Below are 22597 nucleotides of genomic sequence, written 5' to 3' on the forward strand. Positions count from 1 at the left end.
AGCTGAATCACTGTTTTATCATCAGGAGATAATCTCTAGAGGACTAGTAAACTTGCTGCCAGGTAGTCCTCAATATTTATGAGCTATTTGTAACCCCGCCCCCACCACTGATTGGCTTCTTTCTGTGTCCACAGTGCGTTCAATCAGTGGTGTGGGAGGGTTATAAAGAGCTCAGAATTTTCAGAGAATTCAGCCCATTCGACTGAAAAAAAAAAAAAAAAACCAGGGGAAGAGTCTTGAGGAGATCATTTGCATATTCCCAGTGCCTTCTGGGATAAGTGAAGAGTCTCCGCGAGCTCAACGATCACTGGGTTTTGGCCGTTGCAGCTGAAAAGAGGAAATCGGAAAAACCAGGGGAAGAGTCTTGAGGAGATCATTTGCATATTGCCAGTGCCTTCTGGGATAAGTGAAGAGTCTCCGCGAGCTCAACGATCACTGGGTTTTGGCCGTTGCAGCTGAAAAGAGGAAATCGGAAAAACCAGGGGAAGAGTCTTGAGGAGATCATTTGCATATTCCCAGTGCCTTCTGGGATAAGTGAAGAGTCTCCGCGAGCTCAACGATCACTGGGTTTTGGCCGTTGCAGCTTAAAAGAGGAAATCGGAAAAAACGCGCGCGAATTTTGGCTCATCTTTCATCGTTTTTAAGAAATCTCAAGATGGAAGAGGCCAGGAGCCATTTGGTGAGCTGCATTTCTTGCTACATGTTCACAGATTTACCAGTGGAAAAGCCAAACTTCACATGCCACAAATGCAAGCTTGTGTCCCTGTTGGAGGAAAAGTTGCAAAATCTCGAAGAGAGGTTAGCTACGTTGAAGATCATTAAGGAAGGTGAAGAGTTCTTGGACAGAGCAGAATTATCTCTTCATGTTACAGAAAGAGAAGAAATTCGAAGTGCACCTGAAGAAACAGAGGAATGGAGACATGTGACCCAGAGAAGCAGGAGGATCAGGAGGCAGTCAGCACCCATACTTCTCAGGAACCAGTACCAGGCTCTCACGCAGGAAAACGATGAAGAAATACATCAGGATAAGACTTTGCCAACAAACAGCAACCTTGTACGCCTTCAGAGTCCTCCTGGATGGAGAAAGAAAAATGTTGTGAAGAAGAAACGGAGAGTGGTGGTCATGGGGGATTCCCTGTTGAGAGGAACAGAGGCCGCTATCTGCAGACCGGATATAACTTCAAGAGAAATGTGCTGTCTTCCAGGTGCAAAAATTAAAGATGTGTCTGACAGGATATCAGGACTCTTCAGACCTACAGATGACTACCCATTCCTGCTACTACATGTGGGGACAAATGACACCGCAAGAAACGACCTGGAAACCATCTGCAGAGACTTTGAAGACTTAGGCAAGAAAGTGAAAGAACTGGGAGCGCAGGTGGTCTTCTCTTCCATCCTCCCAGTGGATGGCCAAGGAACAAGGAGGTGGAATAAGATTCTGCAGGTGAACAACTGGCTACGTCGATGGTGCTGTCAGCAACGATTTGGATTTCTGGATCACGGAGTGAACTACTTATACGATGGACTACTTGCTAGAGATGGGGTGCACCTTACGAAGACTGGAAAGCATGTATTTGGAAGTCGCCTTGCTACACTTGTAAGGAGAGCTTTAAACTAGAACAACATGGGAAGGGAAGCAAAAGACCAGAAAAAGCCATACACCTGACAAATGCTATTGAGAACTCTGCTATTAGAAGTGGAAAGGAAGAACAAAGACGAAAGAATCTAATTAATAAAAATATTGGAGAAAGAGAAACCAATCACAAACTAAAATGTTTCTATACTAATGCACAAAGCACGGGCAACAAACAAGGAGAATTGGAACTACTAACACAGGAAAAGAAATATGATGTCATTGGAATCACTGAAACTTGGTGGGACAATACACATGACTGGAATACAAGACTAGAAGGATACAACTTATTTGCAAGAAACAGACTTGATAAACGAGGAGGGGGTGTCGCATTGTATGTTAGAAATGCGTATATCTGCACAGAGATTGAAGCTTCAGAGACTGGGAGTTCTGTGGAAACTGTTTGGGTAAGAATACAAGGACAGAACAATGGAAAGGACACCATTGTAGGCATTTACTACAGGCCGCCTGTGCAAGCTGAAGATATGGATGAACTCTTTATGCATCAAATGGCCAAGTTCTCCAAAAAATATGACATAGTTGTCATGGGAGATTTCAACTATCCAGACATTTGTTGGGAATCTCTCTCAGGCAAAACTAACAGGTCAAGGAAATTCTTATCCTCTCTTGCTGACAACTTTATCTTCCAAAAGGTAAGGGAGAAAACAAGGGGAACTGCTACCTTGGATCTAATCCTTATAAACAGGGAGGAAATGGTTGAGGAGGTAAAAGTGGCTGGGACCCTAGGAGGTAGCGACCATGCTATTTTAGAATTTTGGATACCTAGAGGCGGAAGACCTGTGAAGACTCAGACGTCAAGGTTAGATTTCAGAAAGGCAGATTTTAAGGGATTCAGAAAGAGAATTGGAGGGATCCAATGCCTGGATATCCTTAAAGACAAAAATGTCCAGGAAGGATGGGAAATCTTGAAAAATGAAATTCTCAAAGCACAGTTGTTAGCAATTCCGAAAAGAGGGAAGAATAGGAAGCATTTAAGGAAACCAGGATGGATGAACACAGAACTTAAGCACATGCTAAAAAGGAAGAAAAAATGTTTATAAAATGGAAAGAGGGAGGCATATCTAAAGAAGAATATAATGCTGTCTGCAGAACCTGCAGGACACAAATCAGATTAGCTAAAGCTGAAAATGAATTGAGGCTTGCAAGAGATGTCAAAAGCAATATTAAAGGATTTTGGGGATATGTCAAAAGTAAAAGAAAAGTCAAAGATGCTATAGGATTTTTACAGGATGAAAATGATGAAATGGTAAGACAGGATGTTAAGAAGGCTGAACTTTTAAATTCCTATTTTACATCTGTTTTCTCTCAGAAAGGAAATGTAACATCAACTGTTATTCACTGTCCTATTAAGGGAATAGAAGAATCCAGGATATCTATAAACAGAAAGATAGTGAGGAAACACTTAGCTAACCTAAATGAATTCAAGTCTCCAGGTCCAGATGAATTACACCCGAGTACTGAAGGAGATAGCAGAAGAAATTTTTGAACCCCTCTCCATAATCTTTGAAAATTCTTGGAGAACAGGAGAAATGCCAGAAGACTGGAGAAGAGCAAATGTTGTTCCTATCTTCAAAAAGGGGAAGAAGGTGGACCCAGGCAACTATAGGCCGGTGAGTCTGACTTCTATACCAGGAAAGATCTTTGAACAAATTATTAAACAACATGTATGTCAATACCTGGATAAGAATGAAGTGATTAAACAGAGTCAGCATGGGTTTGTAACTAATAAGTCATGTCAGACTAACTTAATTTCCTTCTATGATGGTATCACTGATTGGGTGGATCAAGGAAATGCTGTAGATATAGTATATCTTGACTTCAGCAAAGCATTTGACAAAGTCTCTCATACAATCCTTATTGAAAAAATGACTAAGTATGGAATGGACAAGGCAACTGTTAGGTGGATTCATAACTGGCTTAGTGATCGGACCCAAAGAGTGGTCGTAAATGGCTGCACATCCAGTTGGAAGAATGTCTCAAGTGGGGTACCACAGGGCTCTGTCCTGGGCCCTGTATTGTTCAACATCTTTATCAACGATTTAGATGAAGGAATTGAGGGTAAACTGATTAAATTTGCTGATGACACAAAGCTAGGAGGGATAGCTAATACTAGAGAAGAGAGAGAGAGGATTCAAAAAGATTTAAATAAACTGGAGAAGTGGGCAGCAACTAACAGAATGGTTTTTAACAGGGAGAAATGCAAAGTACTACATCTGGGCAATAAAAATGAAAAAAGCAGATATAGAATGGGAGGAATAGGGCTAAGTGACAGCACATGTGAAAAAGACTTGGGTATACTAATAGATCACAGACTGAATAAGAGTCAACAGTGTGATGCAGCAGCAAAAAAGGCAAATGCAATTCTAGGATGTATTAACAGAAGCATACAGTCTAGATCACGTGAAGTCATTATTTCCCTCTACTCCTCTTTGGTCAGACCTCATCTGGAATATTGTGTCCAGTTTTGGGCACCACATTTTAAAAAAGACATCAACAAACTGGAGCAAGTTCAGAAAAGAGCGACCAGAATGGTGACCGGTCTGCAAACCCTGTCTTATGAGGAAAGGTGCAGGATTTGGGAATGTTTAGTTTGCAAAAGAGAAGACTGAGAGGAGACTTAATTGCTGTCTACAAATATCTAAAGGGCTGTCACATTGTAGAAGGATCAACTTTATTCTCATTTGCACAAGGAAAGACTAGAAGCAATGGGATGAAACTGAATGGGAGGAGACACAGATTAGATATTAGAAAAAACTTTTTGACAGTTAGAGTGATCAATGAGTGGAACAGGCTGCCACGAGAAGTGGTGAGTTCTCCTTCAATGGAAGTCTTCAAACAGAGGCTGGACAGACATCTGACTGGGATGATTTAGCGAATCCTGCTTTGAGCAGGGGGTTGGACCAGATGGCCCAGGAGGTCCCTTCCAACTCTACGATTCTATGATTCTATGATTCTAACTGCAGTAAGCAGCCCAGTAAGTGATACATCGCTGTAATCTGGGTCTCTGACCCTACATCATGCGGTTATCAGATGGGGTTGCAAAAAGCTGGTGACCGGTTCCCTTTAACCCCTGCACGACATGCGCCGTACTAAACAAGCCCCCACATGGCCATATTGATGGAAAAATAAAAAAGTTATGGCTCTGGGAAGAAGGGGAGCAAAATACAGAAATGCAAAAACTAAAAAGGGCTGTGGCATGAAGGGGTTACATACAAGGACTAAAAATAAAAAAAAATGCAATCGACAAATAATGTATAACTGTTTGGGGTTGTAAGGGACACTGGTCCACCTCCTGGAAATTAATTTTTAATTCCGAGGATAGGCCACATTATTGTTATATACTGTAGTCAGACTGTGAAGCCATCAGTACATCATTCCGTTATTGCCATATACTGGGAGAAAGGGCTTCCTCCAAATGCCAATGACGCTCATTCATGTCACTACAAATAGGAAAGGCTTATGTGAATGATGCCAGACACTGAAATAGCACAAAAAGAGGAATTAAAAATACAAGAAAACAGCAAAAAAGCAGAAAGGTTTACCCGTCCAGGCCTCCAGACAAATGCAGGATGCAGTGGACCCATATAATTAAGATGGCGGCAACACAGGTGCAAGAATACCGATGAGACAACCGCTCACATCCTACCAATACATGGAGGGGGTGGCTGCTTGGTATATAAATGCACAATGAAAACTTGTATGTGGCATTGTTCACACTATGGCAATGCACAGCATCCAGGTTAACAGCCTAGTAGTGACATCGTTCTATTAGATCAGGCGGGCTGCCCAGCGCTATCAAAATGCATGCCATGTGAACAGACACCGCAGTTTACAAGACCAAATGGGCCCAACTGCACCCCGAAAAAGTGCAAAAAACACATAAAACATGTGAGGTATTAGCTGATATTTTGGCCAAAATATGTGAGCCCGTAAACTGCGCCAAAGGTCCCCACATGTACGGGTCCTAACACTAAATCCTAACACTGAAATAGCACAAAAAGAGGACTTAAAAATCCTCCAATAATACAAGAAAACAGCAAAAAAGCAGAGCGGTTTACCCGTCCAGGCCTCCAGACAAATGCACTGCAGGTGACCCATATAATAATGCCAGCCACCATAGATCCTAATTACATGCAATCATTTAGGGGTATCCGGAGAGATGAAGAGGTTTAGTTTTAGTCACAATTTGTTTGGCGCTTCTTTGCTAGATAGTAATTATTTGCAAAAATTCCCAATGTCACAAAAACATTGCAAATACCCATGTGGTTAAACTTATGACCTTTTCTAAAACACTGGAACACCATAGTGAAATTAGTCCTAGTACAACTTCCTCCTGCACATGGGATTTCTATGGTTCTTTTTTTGATAAGGCGAGAAATATCTGGAATAAGTGGCAAGTCCATGGTACAAACCATTATGTTTTATGTTAGGTTAGGCTTTTTTTCCAGCTTTAGAGTGAAGGAGAAAAGATAAAGTTGCCTATTCACCTAACATAACTGTTGGCTAAAATCTCCTATCTTTCTATAGCGTTCCCGATGGGGAGAGTGGAGTAACAATGGCTTTACATGGCACAATTCATCCCATTAAATGACTACTGATTGGCCCCTATTTCTGAGCAAGACATTTATCTATAAAAGCGTTTCATGGACAGGTGGCTGAACAGTCGGGGCCCGTGTCCGGCTCTGCCCTTAGTCACCATTGACGTCGCCTCACACAAGATAAGATTTGAAACACCAGAGAGGATAGGTCTGTCCCGACCGGGTACAACTTGTCGTGGTGGGATGGCCTTCTTCAGCCCATTAAATGAGTACTGATTGACCCCTATTTCTGAGCTAGACATTTATCTATAAAAGCGTTTCATGGAGAGGTGGCTGAACAGTCGGGGCCCGTGTCCGGCTCTGCCCTTAGTCACATTGACGTCGCCTCACACAAGATAAGATTTTAAACACCAGAGAGGATAGGTCTGTCCCGACCGGGTACAACTTGTCGTGGTGGGATGGCCTTTATACTTTTATGATTAAAATAGTGTTAACCAAGTACCCTGTTATTTACATGTGGTATTACCATTTACTTACTATAGGGTATATGCTCATTTTGTTTTTTCTTGGGTTTGGTCTTTGGAATGGCCACAGTGTGAACGTGATCTTATACAATGCGCGTATACGGCATGAGCTCCGGCTCATTTCTTTAATTTGGCTACATACAACCCTATCACAGGTCATTACGTGGCCTGCTTAGGTATGCCAACACAAGTAATAGGCACATAGGAACGATTGTTAACGAGATCGTTCTGTGCCCAAAGAGCATCCTGATTTTCCTGTGTAAACCCGGCACGTGCTGCCAATAATGTTGATTATTATGGAGGCTAAAAAATAATCACACCCAACAAATGAAAGTTTTAATCGTTCATTGTGTTTTTGCTGACCTATTCAGACAGGCTTCTTGGCTACATATATCTCCTCTGGCAGCTACTTTTCTTCCACAGAAATAAAAGATCAGACATGTTGAAATACAACATGCCTGATCCTTCTTTTCTCACGACATCTGCTATGGAGAGTTTATTTATATGCCCCCATACACATTGGATTATCAGACAAAATTATCAGGTTCAGCCAAATGGGCACCATAAATTAATAGAGTCCATAGTGCACCAGTAATATCCATCATATGAGAGATCCAGCACAGTGTTTGACTGCACATGTGAACAGAACCTACGCTGTACTGCGCTTAATAGGGGAACTCCAGTACACAGAAGATGGTGTTTATTAACATAAGTATTAATAATGGTATCCTTTAGGATCTGAAATAAATAAGAACAGGGTATCCCAGAGCTCCTTATACTTACAGTAGGTCCCCAGCTGGGTCACCCTCTGGACGGCAGAAGGTACATACTGGTGACACCAAGGCATCGGTATGTATATTGTGCCTGCTAAATGATTTTCACTTGAATTTTCAATAGCTGAGCATCAACTTATGTTTCGCTTCCCATAAAGAAAGATCTTTATCCTAGAATATACTTGTAATGTCAGATCTGCAGAATCCCCCTGTCTTGGAGATCGCAGCATTTCTCTGGTAGATCACTGTCTCCCTCTTGTGGATCTCATAAAGGTTGCTTCAAAATTTGTGAGTAATGGAGGCCAGCAAAATGAAAGAAACTATATTAAAAAGTACCATCTAAGGCTGGTTTCACACTAGCGCTTGATCGCGCAGCGCATCGTGCGCACGCGCAATGTTCCCCTATCTTTAACATGGTGATCGCAGGGTCTTGCGAATATACGTGCTCATCAGCAGTTAGCGTGCGCTGCGCATTTTACGGGTGTGCGCCCAGACGTGCCGAACGCTACATGTTGCATTTTTTGTTCCACCTACATACTTATAAAAAATCACGCGCGCACGTGTGCGCTCGGTGTGTGCCCAAAAATAGCATTACAGTCTATGTGATCGCTGACGTGCGCTTGGCACCGCGCACGTCAGCGCCTTGTGCGCTCAAGCGCTTTGAGTAAACAATGTCTAGACACTTGTCTAAAACTCCCCCTAAACAAGCAACATTGTTTGGGAGGAGTGTAGATAAAAGAAGGTGTCTTCAGGGACAATTACTCTACAGACAGCCTTGCAGAGAGACCAGACAAGAGCCTAGAAAAGCCTTTACAAGTGTGGATTCAAGCTTCAGGAGCCAAAATCTGAGTATTCTTCAACATAATGTCTGTGTGTCCTGTACAATTTTATAATGTACTAATGTATTTTTTGTTTTCATTTCAGCATGCCTTCTTCTGGATCGGTCTATTCGCCATCTCGGCAAGAACTGGCCCAAGCTGATCGCGAGGTGAGGATGTTGCTGCCTTTGGGTAAGTATAACTGCCTCTAGAAATGTGTTTTAATTTTTGATTTCTTTACAGACATCGGACACGGGCAGTGAAGATGGAGTGCGGGAGCGGTCTGAGCGGGAGCGGTCTGAGCGGGAGGATTCAGAGCGGGAGCAGCGTAGTCAAGTCGTGGCGAGGAGACGCAATGTGAGTATATAATGTGCCTTTTTTTTCTGTCTTTATTTTCATCTTTTATCTTGCTTCTTCTCTGTTTCTTTTTCTATCTTTTTCATTCTCCAAAATTACAATAATTCTAATATATTTCTTCTTTTCTAGGTTCCACAATGGGATGACGAAGAAGTCTACATCGACAACGAGCACCTGATCCGCCTCGTTGAGGAGCGTATCCCGTTGTGGGACAGCCGTGACCAGCAGTACAAAGACACAGTGGTGACCCGGCAGCTCTGGAATGAGGTGGCCGCAGCGTTGATGGATAGCTGGGACAGTGCCTCTGCAGCTTCCAAAAGGGCGTTCAGTAAGTATAAAGATGCTCTGTGATACTGCATTGAATTTTTTGTCTTGATGGTGCTGGTGTTTTTTTGGCAAGATATATTCTTGCATTGAAAACACCAATGCCATGTGGCACACTGTGATTGATTTTGGTCTTCAACTGCTGCATTGATTTATGGTCCTGATGGTGGTGGTTTTTTTGGCAAGATATATTCTTGCCTTAAAAACACCAATGCCATGTGGCTCACTGTGATTGATTTTGGTCTTCAACTGCTGCATTGATTTATGGTCCTGATGGTGCTGGTGTTTTCTTGGCAAGATATATTCTTGCATTGAAAACACCAATGCCATGTGGCACACTGTGATTGATTTTGGTCTTCAACTGCTGCATTGATTTATGGTCCTAATGGTGCTGGTGTTTTTCTGGCAAGATATATTGTAGTGAAAAGTCCAATCTGTTGTGTGTGCTGATAATTAAGTTGTCTTAAGTGCATTTTATAAATTTTTTTTATTTTTTTTTCCCAACAGTGAACAAAATCCGCACACGTTGGCGCTCGATGAAGGACCGCTTCAACACTGATGTTCGTGCTGAGGGACAGGTTCGGAGTGCTTCAGCGGCAAGGCGCAGAAGAAAGTACCGCTACTATCGAGAGTTGGCTTTCCTGAGACCGGTCCTTGCCAGCAGAGCGTATCTTTTTTGTTTTGTTTTGTTATTACTATGTGCTTTTCAATTCAACAGGTGATGCTTCTTATAAATGCATGATACTAATGTTTTCCCTTTCTTTCCACAGCATTTGGAGCAGCACCCTGCAACCTGTCCCGGGAGCGGTTCTTAATCAATCGCCCTCGGACCCGTCCCAGCCATCCGACAGCCAGGAAGCATCTTGCAGGTCAGCAACACAGACAGCTGGTGACCAGGAAGCTGGTCCATCAGGTGTTCCCCTGTCCCAGGTCTCTGTCACTGGTTATGCGGGCACTACCCGCCAGCGGCAGAGGGCCTCGGACAGGCCTGTCATGCCCGAGTTCATGCTCTTGAGCGAGGCCTTTAAGGGCAGCCTTAAGGCGCTGTCCGCCAGAATGGAAAGCGGTTTTTCCCTGATGGAACGTGGTTTTAACCACATGGAACACCACTTCCACTCTGTCGACCAGCGCCTTGACCGTCTGGAGGCCGACCACAACAGACCGGCGCACCATTTTTTCAGTAAAATTGAACAGGGCATGGCGGAACACCTTAGTCCTGAGCAACAGCTGAGTGTTTTACAGGCCTGCAACACTGCTTACTTGCAGGCTATGCAGCAAAATCGGTATGTTCAGCAGTCAGTGGTGTCATTTCCAACAGTTCCACCGCTGACTCGCTTTACCACACTACCGACTTCTGCTGCATACCACTGCACGGCCACCTGCATTCCCAGCGGAGCCGGACACCACTACACCACCCCAAGTCTGAGTGCTGCTGGACACTCCTCCGCCACCACCACTATGTCAAGCGCTGCTCCTGTATGGAGCACCACCACCGCCAAAGCACCACCAGCTTGGAGCCAAACCACCACACAACCTGCTTGGGCCACTGACACCACCAGTCAACAACAAATGAGCACCGCCAGCACTCCTCAGGAACAGAGCACCGCCAGCACTCCTCAGCAACAGAGCACCGCCAGCACTCCTCAGCAACAGAGCACCGCCAGCACTCCTCAGCAACAGAGCACCGCCAGCACTCCTCAGCAACAGAGTACCGCCAGCACTCCTCAGCAACAGAGCACCGCCAGCACTCCTCAGCAACAGAGCACCGCCAGCACTCCTAAGCAACAGAGCACCGCCAGCACTCCTAAGCAACAGAGCACCGCCAGCACTCTTGAGCAAAAGAGCACCGCCAGCACTCCTCATCTAAGGAGCACCGGCAGCACTCCGCATCAAAGGAGCACCACTCCTCATCAAAGGAGCAACACCACCACTCCTCATCGAAAGATAACCGCCACCAATTCTCCTCCTCGGAGTCCCCAAAGAACTTTGCCTGAGATCCCAGACAGGCAGCCTCCTGCTCGGAGCACCGACCCAACTTTCTCCCCCTTTCTAGGAGCACCGCCCCTGCCACTTCCAGCAGCACCGCCACCACAGAGCAGCAAAGTGGGGATCCGCATTCACTTTTTTACAGGGCAACGCCACAGTCCACCGTCACCAGGTGGTCAACAAAAGTAAGGCGTTCACAGGCTGCTAGTCGGTCCGGGCAGGATATTCCTGCGCCAAAGAAAAGGAGAAAAAAACAACTTTGTTCGTCCATCCACCCTCTCCTCCTAATGTCTCTCAACATGCCTCCTTGTCCATTCCAGATATCCCTTCCCCCAGTACTTTCGTCGCCCCTTCTTCTAGAACCCCTTCCTCAACCTCCAGTCGTTCCTCGTCTCTCCACACACCCAAAGTATCCCAAACTTCCCCCAAAGGTCATTCCTAATAAAATATTTTTTTTTTGTTTGTTTGTTACAAAATAAATGTGCACTTGTGCTTTCACAAAATCTGGATTGGTTACTGTGTCTATCGCCAACTACACACACTGCGCCGTACACACACTGCGCCGTACACTTAGCGTTTTTGCCACGAGATATCTCCATTACTGACATGTTTCTTGTGTCAGTCTTGGAGATATGTGTTGTCAACGCAACAAATCTACATGACTTGTCTTTTCCACAGCAATCTCTATATTCTTGTAATATTACACAGTTCCCCAACTCCAGTCCTCATGGGCCACCAACAGATCATGTTGTATGGAATCCTCTTTTTATTTCATTACAACTTGATCTGTTGGTGGATCTTGAGGAGTGGAGTTGGGGAACCCTGGTGGATCCAGTCTGTGCAATATACAAGAATGTAAAGACTGCTGTGGAAAAGACAAATCATATAGATTGGTTTCAAAAAACCCAAACCAATCTACATGACTTGTCTTTTCCACAGCAATCTCTACATTCTTGTAATATTGCACGCTTCCCCAACTCCAGTCCTCATGGGCCACCAACAGATCATGTTGTATGGAATCCTCTTTTTATTACAACATGATCTGTTGGTGGACCTTGAGGACTGAAGTTGGGGAACCTTGAGTATTAGTGAATTCATGATGCACAAAACACAGCATCATAAATTCACTGATACACCTGGCTACTTGCTAATGGAATTGGGAGTGTAAAAACAGAGAATGCACTCAGTACAGGTATCAAAACAGGTTTTTTTATTAGCATACCAACAACATGCAATAAATTTTTTTTACAACATTTGCTCTTGCCATTCCACCCGTCCTACATCTGAGTTAGTAGTAGGCTACAAATTGGTCCCTCATTTGGCCAACTTCAACGGATGACCTGAGAGGGTGCTGTATAAATTCTGGCAAAGGATTAAGAGTAACATCATCAAGATCAAAGTTCAGGTGCTCATGAGAAATTACGAAATTATGTAGAACAACACAGGCCTTGACCACCTCATCCACTGTTTCCAGTTTAAGATTAATAGCTGTGCCAAGAATGCGCCATCTCGATACAAGTATACCAAAAGCACACTCTACTGTTCTCCTGGCCCTGGTCAGCCTGTAATTAAAAATTCTTTTTTGTAGGTCCAAGTCCCGGCTGGAGTAGGGTTTGAGGAGGTTTTGGCACATCTGGAACGCTTCATCACCAACCATTACAAATGGCTGTGGCGGACCTACGGTGTTGGGAAGAGGCCGTGGCATGGGGAAATCGAAGTTGTTGCCATACAACCTCCTGCCCATGTCCAATGTCTTAAAAGCCTGGGAGTCATTCCCACGGCCAAATGTCCCAATGTCCACTGCAATAAACTTACAGTCTGCATCCGCAATGGCCATCAGTACAGTAGAAAAGTACTTTTTGTAGTTTTAGAACTCAGAGCCAGTTCTTTTGGGCTTGATAATCCGGATGTGTTTCCCATCCACCGCTCCTAAACAGTTTGGAAAATTGCATACAGTCCAGAATCTTTCGGCGATTTCCAACCACTTTGCTGCAGTGGGCATGGGCATGAATTCGGGACAAAGAACGTTCCAGAGAGCCCGGCAGGTGTCCGCTACAATTCCAGACAACGTGGAGATTCCAATCCGGTACTGGAAGTGCAGTGACGAGAGGGTCTCTCCAGTAGCCAGGAATCTGTAACACAAAGAAAACAATAATTAATATTTGTGTATACGTAATTTTTTTTACACACGTTTAATTAAAAACCCAGAAAAAAAAAATTCTGCAGCCTTTGGTTTAATACATGCCATGAAAAAATTACCGCAGTTTTATTAGTTAACGACATGGCAGAACTGTAATTCTGCAAGATTTGGACGAGTACATGTCACAACCAAGAAAAATCAGCAGCCATTAGTTTATGAAAACTACGTACCTTAATGTGACCAGGAGCCGTTCCTCAGGAGTAATCGCACGCCGGAGCTGCGTGTCCTGTCTCCCGATGACTTTTTTTACCCACCAAGCAAATAGTGAAAGGTTTCTTGGGTCATCCGGGTATAATCCGTAAATTTCTCCGGGTTTGCCTGGAGCATGCTGTAGAGGATGTGGTACGCTCCACGGCTCTCCCGGAGTTCAATAATGGGATGTATCCACATACGCCGCTGCTGCCGTCTTCGCTGCCTCTCTCTCTTCCTCTGTTCATGGCAAGCAACGGCATAAGCCTGAGCCATCCTCATGTCCAGATCCAAGTCAAAGTAAAAGCTCTTCCAGCGCAGATCCATGTTTCTCAAGTCAAATGCAAGCAGATGTGAAGAATTCAGCTGTAAAAAGGGGCTATAAAGTATAAAGATTTTCCATAGACACGCCCACTGCTTTCCCATTGCTTGAGAGTGTTGCAAGAATTTTCCAAGGATTTTTTCTCTAGTTTATTGCGCATAATAAATGCAAACGCATGAAAAACGCTTACAAACGCATAAAAACGCTGCGATTTTTGGTCGTTATGCGCACAATAATGCTACAAAAAAACGCAGCGTTTACAAGCGTTTGTATGCGCTTTTCACATGCGTTTCATGTGCGCTCCTAACGCAGCACAAAAAAACACTAGTGTGAAACTAGCCTAAGAGGCGTCTACCCTAGAAGTCAACGTCAGACCCTCTATAGAGCGTTGCAACATGACTATGGAGAAAAATCAATCCGGAAACTCGTTTCCAGACAGCCTGTTTTGGGGCCCCTCATCAGCTTGGAGCAGAGTCTGGCTGGCTCAGTGTGACATCCTTGAGGCAACATTGGTTCTCCTTGACCCCTTACCCCTAGGGTGATTTTATATATTTTTTTTTTTTGGCCTTTTTTTTCTCTTCCCCCTTTTCCAAGAGCCATACTCATATGAGGACCTCTTGACATTCATTTTACCATATAATGCACTGGAAAACATGGAAAACCTTCCATGTGTGGCAAAATGGCGAAAAAAAATGCAATTCGAAATGTGGTGAAATGACCTGGCAACATGATTCCCAAGGTCAGCACGATTACAATTATGTGATATCAAACTTGTAAAGTTTCTTCTTTTTTTTTTTAAATTTAAGTGGCAAAAAAAAAAAAAAATCTGAAAATTTGTTAAAAAAAAAAAAGCGTGGGTTTGTCATTTAGGGTACGTGCACACGCTGCGGAATCCGCTGCGGATTAATCCGCACGGATTTTGCAAAAACCGCAGATCCAAAGACCTGCGGATTATCTGCGGTTTTGCCTGCGGTTTGGTCCTGCAGATTCACTATCTCCACAATGGTGGAGATAGGAACCCGCAGCGGTTTCCGCAGAAAGAATTGACATGCAATTCTTTCTGCGGATTCAAAACCGCAGCAAATCCGCGCGGTTTTTTCCGCAGCGTCGGCACAGCGTTTTTTTTTTACCATTCAAATGAATGGTACTGTACACCGCAGCTAAAACTGCTGCGTGTCCGCAGCGGCCAAAACCACTGCGGAAACGCAGCGGAATCCGCAGCGTGTGCACACAGCCTTATTGTTATTCATAACGTTTTGATTTTGCCATTGAAGGAGCTACGTATATGATCGTTTGCATGGCCAACTAATGATTTAATTGGTATCATTTTAGGATAAAATTTGACATTTAGATAACTTATTGCATTTTTTGATGGTCCATTGACTAAAAAATGGCAATTCTGGGGTTTCGATTTTTTTTGCTTCACAGCATTTACTGTACTTATCTATATAAACATAAAGTTATTTCAGAAGACTTCTATGGAAGCAGCGATACCAAATGTGCTATTGTTTTATTTCTCTATTATAAACTTAGAAACGGGGGTCATGTATATTTTGTTTTCATTTTTTGATTTAAAATATTGTATTTTTCACTTTACTTTTTAGTCAGTATAGTGGACGCGAACCTGTGATTGAAGATCGTTATGGTCGCTTATATTAAAGGCGGTTGCTTGCGGTATAGCACAGCACCCGACATATGACAAACACGCATGGCACACATTGGGAAGGGGTTTAGGAGAACAGGGGAGTATGGAATTTTACAGGCAATGCACCAGGTGTGAATTAAAGGGAATCTGTCACTTCAATTTGGTGCGGTATGTAAATGAGTTGTGTCCGGTCCGATGGGTGGTGTTTTGGCTCCTTCCCTCCAGCCCTCCTTGGTCACGATACGCAACCTCCAATCACGCGTGCGCAGTATGCTTTGCTTAACTGCGGGCAAAGCCGAAAAGCATTAGTGCGCATGTGCTGGTGAACTATGTCCCGGAAGTATTTTGCTGCCATTTCTGTGTTCCGGGACATAGTTCACTGGCATGCGCACTAATTCTTTTTGGCTTTGCCCGCAGTTGGGCAAAGCATACTGCGCATGTGCGATGGGAGATTGCAATGCGCACGTGCGTAATCTGGGCGACAACTACAGAAATTGCCTGAAATATTGCGTACAGTGGCAAAGGAGCCAAAACACCGCCCATCGGACGGAACACAACTCATTTACATACCACGCCAAATTGAGGTGACAGATTCCCTTTAAAGGGATTGCCCATCTTTGTCATGAAAGTCTGTAGTTACTATGTGACTGCGTGAAGAATGCGTTGTGAGTATTCTCTGATGTCAGCGGCGAGATCAATAAGTCATGAGACCTGCAAATATGCGTTATGCCAACTTTCAGCCACATTCTGACAAGACGTGCGTAGACTAACTCAATTCGCTTTGATTATATGTGCATGGGCTTACTCGGTAGAAGTCTGGCTGGAAGTAGGCTTCACATACTTGCCTCCGACACCAGAAAATCCTCACAGTGCCAGCTGTGAGAATTTACCAGTCTGCGGTCACATAGAGTGACGGCAGCCTTTCATGAAAAACTTGGACAAGTCCTTTAATGATATGAAGGTGCTATATTCACAGTATAGAGGTTGTCCTAAACAGCAAAAGCCCCAATGTACATACCCGAGGCATCAAAATTAGATGGCGAGCCCTCTGGACTGACATGGATGAACACAGATTTAGAATATGTTCGTGGAATAATATCAAGAGAAATGAAATAATATTATTTCATAATTCAATTGTAATACAAAATTGTCTAAATCACATTTTAGATGTCTTCTAATAGCATAACAAATGGTTTTCATTCAGTCATAGTCACCATTAGTAGTTCTTACCCTCATTGGATGAATATCAGCATATGGCGGCTTCCCTTCAGCCATCTCAATGGCAGTTATGCCAAGGGACCAAATATCTGCAACACAGTTATACCCAATCTCTTGGATCACTTCTGGAGCCATCCAAAATGGAGTCCCAATAACGGTGTTCCTCTTCGCCATAGTATCCTGGTGAGAAATAACCAATAGCTAAACAACATAAAGCAGCCATATAGCCATATCTTATAGTTAACGATACCATAATATAAATATATACAGTGGGGAAAAAAGTATGTAGTCAGTTACCAATTGTGCAAGTTCTCCCACTTAAAAAGATGAGAGGGCTGTAATTGACATCATTGGTAGACCACAACTATGAGAGTCAAAATGAGAAAAATCCAGAAACATGGATTTTTGTGATAACTCACCATAAAATCCTTTTCTCAGAGACGCTCATTGAGGGACACAGGACACTGGGTGTATGCTACTTCCGCCAGGAGGCTGACACTAAGTGGATGAAAAAAGGTTAGCTCCTCCTCCGCAGTATACACCCTCGCCTCGATTGCAGGCGGAATCAGTTTGGTGCAAAAGCAGTAGGAGATCTACAAGACAAAATCAGCCTCAATGCAGGTAACAACCTGTCTAGAAAACCCACCTGGTATCATAAATACCTATTAATAAAGAAAAAAGGAGCCAATTGGCTAACAGGTTGGGTGCTTTGTCTCTCAATGAGCGTCGCGGAGAAAAGGATTTTATGATGAGTTATCACAAAAATCCATGTTTCTCCTTCGCCTCATTGGGGGACACAGGACAGTGGGATGTCGTAAAGCAGTCCCTGGGTGGGGAGTCGACTCACCGGTCCAAGCTACACGCACCTACTGTGTAAGGATGCGCCACTGCTTGGAGAATCCTTTTACCCAGGCTGCATGTGCTGAAGCCAGCGTATGGACATTTGTAATGTTTGGAGAATGTGTGCCGGCTGGACCTGGACCTGCTCCGCTGATGCCTGGTGCCGAAGAGCCCGAGAGTTGCCCATTGCTCGAGTTGAGTGCGCTCTGGTCTCTGCTGGTACAGCTGCGCCTCCGGTGCGGTAGGATTCCTGAATCATCAGCCGAATCCACCTGGCTATGGTCGCTCTTGAGGCAGCAAGTCCCTTCCTGCGACCCTCCGGGAGCACGAACAGCGTGTCTGTCTGACGAAAGGATGCCGTCCGTGACATGTACCTCCTGGGAGCTCTCCACAGGTCTAACGTATGAAGAGCCTTTTCCACCCGGTGTACTGGTGCCAGGAAAAAAGGAGGGCAAGGCAATGTCCTCATTAAAACGATATAATGAGGAAACAACCTTCTGCAGAAAAAGGGGGAGCTGGCCTAAGAACCACCTTGTCCTGTGAGATATCAGGAACAGAGCTCGGCAAAATAGAGTGGCCAGCACTGGGACCCGCCTGATTGATGTTATCACCACAAGGAACACCACCTTCCAGGGAAGGTATGTCGAAGATACCTATTGTAGTGGCTTGAATGTAGCTTCCTGCAGAACGCCTAGGACCAGGTTAAGGTCCCAGTTGTTCCGAGGGGTCCTATAGGGGGGTACCAATCATGAGACCCACTGGCTGAAGGTCTATACCTGCAGATTGGTAGCGATTCTGCTCTGGAACAGGACGGATAAGGCAGATATTAGTCTCCTAAGAGAACTTGGAGCTAAACCCGAGTCCAAGCCGGACTGGGAAAAAACGCCAAAATGTTGAGAATAGAGAATCCCAGTGGAGAATGACCGTGGTCCTGACACCATGAAAAGACAATCCTCCAGATGTGGTGGACAATATGTACTGAGGCGGGCTTCTGGGCACTAACCATTGTAGTCACCACATTGCGTCTGAACCCAGCCTAGGTCAGAATCCAAGATTCAACGGCTAAGCCGTCAAACACAGGGCCCCTGGGTTCGGGTGGTAGCTCGGGACCTGAGAAGGTAGGTCTGGTCGCCCTGGCAGTCGCCAGGGAATGTCAGCGAGTAGCTGCACCAGCTTTGCGTACTACGCCCGCCGAGGCCAATCTGGGGCCAGTAGCACCACTGGAACCTCCTTCTGCCTTGATCCTCCTGATGATCCTTGGGAATAGCGGCAGCGGGGGAAATGTGTATGGGAGGCGAATACTGGTTCCATGGCAGAACCAACGCATTCCCGGCGCTTGCCTGCGGGTCCCGGGACTGAGGCGACCAACACGACCACATTGGCGTCTACCCCAGAGGCCGTCAGGTCCACGTCCGGCGTTCCCCAACATCGGCATACTTGCCCGAAAAAACTCGGGGTGTAGTGGCCATTCCCTGGACACAAGACCCTGCCGGCTGAGCAAGCCTGCCGCCCAGCTCTCTACGTTCAGAATGTGGACGACCGAGATCACAGAGTGATTCCTCTCGGCCCAGTGAGAGATGTGCCTCACTTTGTACATGGCTGCTCTGCTGCGGGTGCTCCCCTGGTGATTTATGTTAGCCACGGCCGGACGGGGTGATCTGCTAGAGGATGATGAAAATGTTGCGGAGCCAGCCGAGTTGCTTGAATTTCAAACAAGTTGATTGGGATGCGCGCCCCCTGCAGCGACCACCGTCCCTGGGTTGTGTGATGGTGAAAAAGACTGCTCTGCAGCCGAGGAGACCGGCGTCGGTTGTGACCACCAACCCATAGTCCGGGGGAAAGGGTTTCCCCTGAAGACAGGAGAAACTGACTGTCCTCCATCCAAGTGCCTGTCTGACCTGCCTGGACAACCGGCACTAGTGGCCGAGTGAGAATGGGTTCTTGTCCCATGATGCCAAGAGGGCGTGCTGCAGGGGGCGAGGATGGAGTTGGGCAAATGGACTTGCTCCCATTGCTGCCACCCTCTTCTTTACGACACTCATGCAAAGACAAAAGGTATGAGGGACTGGCTGGCGAAGTATCTGGACTCCTTGCCGAAGAGCTAGGGCCTTGTCTCGAGGGAGGATTACCAACCCTCAGGAGGTGCCGAAGATCATCCTTTAAAGGGAACTCCTCTGAGCTGGGACTGGGGATGATCTCTCCAGATTGACCAACCACCCTAAGCGGGCAATCTATCTAGCGTGATGTTGATGCTCACAACGCAAGCTCGATATGAGGGGCCCTTGATCAAGAGGTCATCTAAATAAGGCAAGACGACTATGCCCCGGGAGTGCAGGATGGCCATGACACCCGCCCTAACCTCTGGAAACACTCCGGGGCGGTAGCTAGCCCGAAGGGGAGAGCCGCAAACGGAAAGTATAGGCCGCTGATAGTGAAGCGTAGGACTTTCTGATGTACAGGTACGCGTCTTGGATGTCGACAGAAGCCAAACCTTCTCCCTGTTCTATGGCAGCTATGACCGAGCGGAGAGACTCCATCCGGGACTGCCTGATTCTGACAAATCTGTTCAGAAGCTTTAGGTCCAGAATGGGTCTGACAGTCCTATCCCTTTTGGGGACCGTGAACAGGTCGGAATAGAAACCCTGACCTCTTTCGCCTTCCGGTACGGGGATGACAACGCTGTGTTTCCGGAGCAATTCGATGGCCCTGAACAAGGCTTGTGCCCGGGATTCCACCTTGGGAGGACGAGAGAGAAAAAAATCGTCTTGGGGCTGTTTGACAAAGTCTAACTTGTACCCCTTGAATACCAGCTCCCTTACCCATGTGTCGTGCGCGAAGGAGAGCTAGACATGGCGAGACCAGCGTAGGCGACCGCCTATCCTGCTGATGTCGCCTGGCATTTGCCTCAAGCCATTAGGCCGAAGATCCTTGGGATCTAGGTTCCCTTGATCTGGGCTTGTTGGGATCGCATTCCCCCAATGGAATGGCTCTATATGAGACTTGAAGATCTATGTCCTGGTTGGGGCAACCTGCTACGGCGGAGTTGGTTGCTGAAGCCCCCATGGGGTTGCGAAAGGACTGAAACCGTGTCTGAAGCAGGTGACAAAAAAGCTGTTTAACCCTTTATTGAGGGAGAAAACTGCTCCTGCCCCCTGTGGGGTCAGAGATAAGCTGGTCCAACCTTTCACCAAATGGGCGAATGCAGCCACGCTCAGCCTAGAATGGCCGGTGGCACCCATATAGGCAGCCGCTCTGATAAGGTAAAGAAGTTAGGGACTTCTTGGAGGCTGAATCTGCACACCAAGTCCTCAACCACAGAGCCCCTCTTAATAGAGATTGCATTTGCGGCAGCGAGTGCTGCGCAGCTAGCCGTATCCAAAGACGCATTAATCAAGTAGTCTGCGGCCAACACAATCTGATTAGCAATATCTGCTATCTCCGCAGGCAGGTCCATACCCTGTATTATGATTCAGACCCAGAGCCCATGACCTTAACTTCCCAAGTTGCAGCGAACGAGGGAGAAAGTGCTGAACCCAACGCCTCCAATACTGAGCGCGCCAGGCTCTCTATGAGACAGTCGGTGGGATCCTTAATAGAGGAACCGTTAGGTATGGACAACGGGGCTTTAGAGACCAAGCGTGACACGGGTGGATCTACTGCCAGGGATTCCACCCACCTCAAACGTCAAGCGCTTTTTGGTCTAAGAAACGCCTGTCCGGTCGTTCCCTGTGTTGCTGTACTATGTCGTCAACTCTGGGTGAGCGGCAATAACTCTATAAGGCTGCTTGACCCGCTTAAATGACACCCTGTGCCCTGAGGCCAGGGTGGATTTATTGTCAATCCCTAGGGTCTGGTTGACGGCCTCGATAAGGCTGTTCACTGTTTCCTGGTAACCCAGAGTAACTAAGTCAAGGGGCTCGTCAGAGTCGTAATCAGAGTTCTCGTTATCGACTACTGGCGAGGGCGAGCGAGAGGCAGAGCTCACGAATGCTGAGGCACCGGACGGACCGGGAGACGCTGTGTGGGTTCGATTCCCCCGCGTCTGCCTAGTGAGAGCGGCCCCTGCAGGCCGGAGGCTCCTGTAAGGTGGAGGACCCCTCCAAGACAGGCGAGCCACTATCCCTGCCCCTATCTGGGGATTGAAGGGACTCGATTGCTCTTGTAATGCCGGAGACTGCGACAGAGGCAGAGCCCATTCCGGGCGGTCGCAGGGGAGGGCTTCTTTCATGTGGGAAGGCGGACCGAAAGGAGGTGCACACAGCATACAGAAACGTGTACGTCTTAGCTGCTCTGGGCATGGTGGCCCTGCTAGGTGATATGCCTGCAGGGTTCTACTGCTTAGCCTCTGGCAAAAAAAACAGAGGGTGGCCTTCCTCCTTCAGGGGTAGCACTTACCCCAGTCCTGTGCCCAGTCCTAGATCCCCTTTAGGCGTCCAGCCTGCCGAATCGCTGCACCCTTTTCCAAAAAGTGCGCCTTGGTGTGTGGGCAGTTCTGCAGGGAGAGAAGGCGCCGCCAGTGATGTCCTATGGGCCGAGCTTCTGCTCGAGGCCTAGTGCCGGCTGAAGCTGGGGACTCAATTTTTCGGCACTCACCCGAGGCTCCGGGTCTGCCGGAAATATGTGCGTCACGGGGGCTGGACTTCCGCCCGCGGCCTAGTACCGGCAGAAGCCGGGGACTAAATTCATGGCGCCCGCCCGGACACGGGACCACCAAGAAACCGAGGCCTGGTCAGGTCATGCGCTGCCGAGTGCTACCGCTGAGGGGGCGCATGCTGGCGCTCGACCGCTGCTGCCGCCCAGGGGAATGCCGACCCTGGGGGTTTCAGGAGCCCTCCCAGCCCACCTCCTTCAGCGCCTCACCCCTGGAGCTCCAGCTGATCCTCAGCTTGGGGGGGGGCTGCATCCAAATCAAGGACGGTGCAGGCACCCTAGCTCCATCTTTCCCTCCAAGGAATGAGGAGTGGGACCGTCCGCTGCCTTGCAGCACCGCAGTTTAGCCTTGGCGGTGCAGTGGGGGCCGCACGGAATATTCGTAGGCCTCTGTACAGCCTAGGGTTTTCCACCTTAGGGTGGTCAGGGCGAGTCCGGCATCATGTCACGCATCGCGGGAAAGGATACGTGGAGGCAACACTCGCACGTGCTCGCCTCGCCCGTTGTTGGTTTGGGGAAATCGGACCCTTTCAATAGGGTCCGTTGCCCCTGTCTCATC

At 46.6% G+C, this 22597-nt stretch overlaps 1 protein-coding gene across 1 annotated transcript in view; it reads right to left on the reverse strand.

The window, feature by feature from the left end:
- The window catches only part of LOC141086399 (serine/threonine-protein kinase 4-like), a 73150-nt gene that overhangs the window by 26532 nt on the left and 24021 nt on the right, over positions 1-22597 (reverse strand). Inside the window, exon 6 of the mRNA XM_073572385.1 lies at positions 16561-16728. Within this exon, the coding sequence (XP_073428486.1) occupies positions 16561-16728 (168 nt within the window). The remainder of the gene's footprint in view (positions 1-16560; positions 16729-22597) is intronic.

This window comes from Dendrobates tinctorius, unplaced genomic scaffold (assembly GCF_039654945.1).
Source record: "Dendrobates tinctorius isolate UK_male_01 unplaced genomic scaffold, ASM3965494v1 ptg000032l, whole genome shotgun sequence".
In the NCBI taxonomy this organism is placed as follows: Eukaryota; Metazoa; Chordata; class Amphibia; order Anura; family Dendrobatidae; genus Dendrobates; species Dendrobates tinctorius.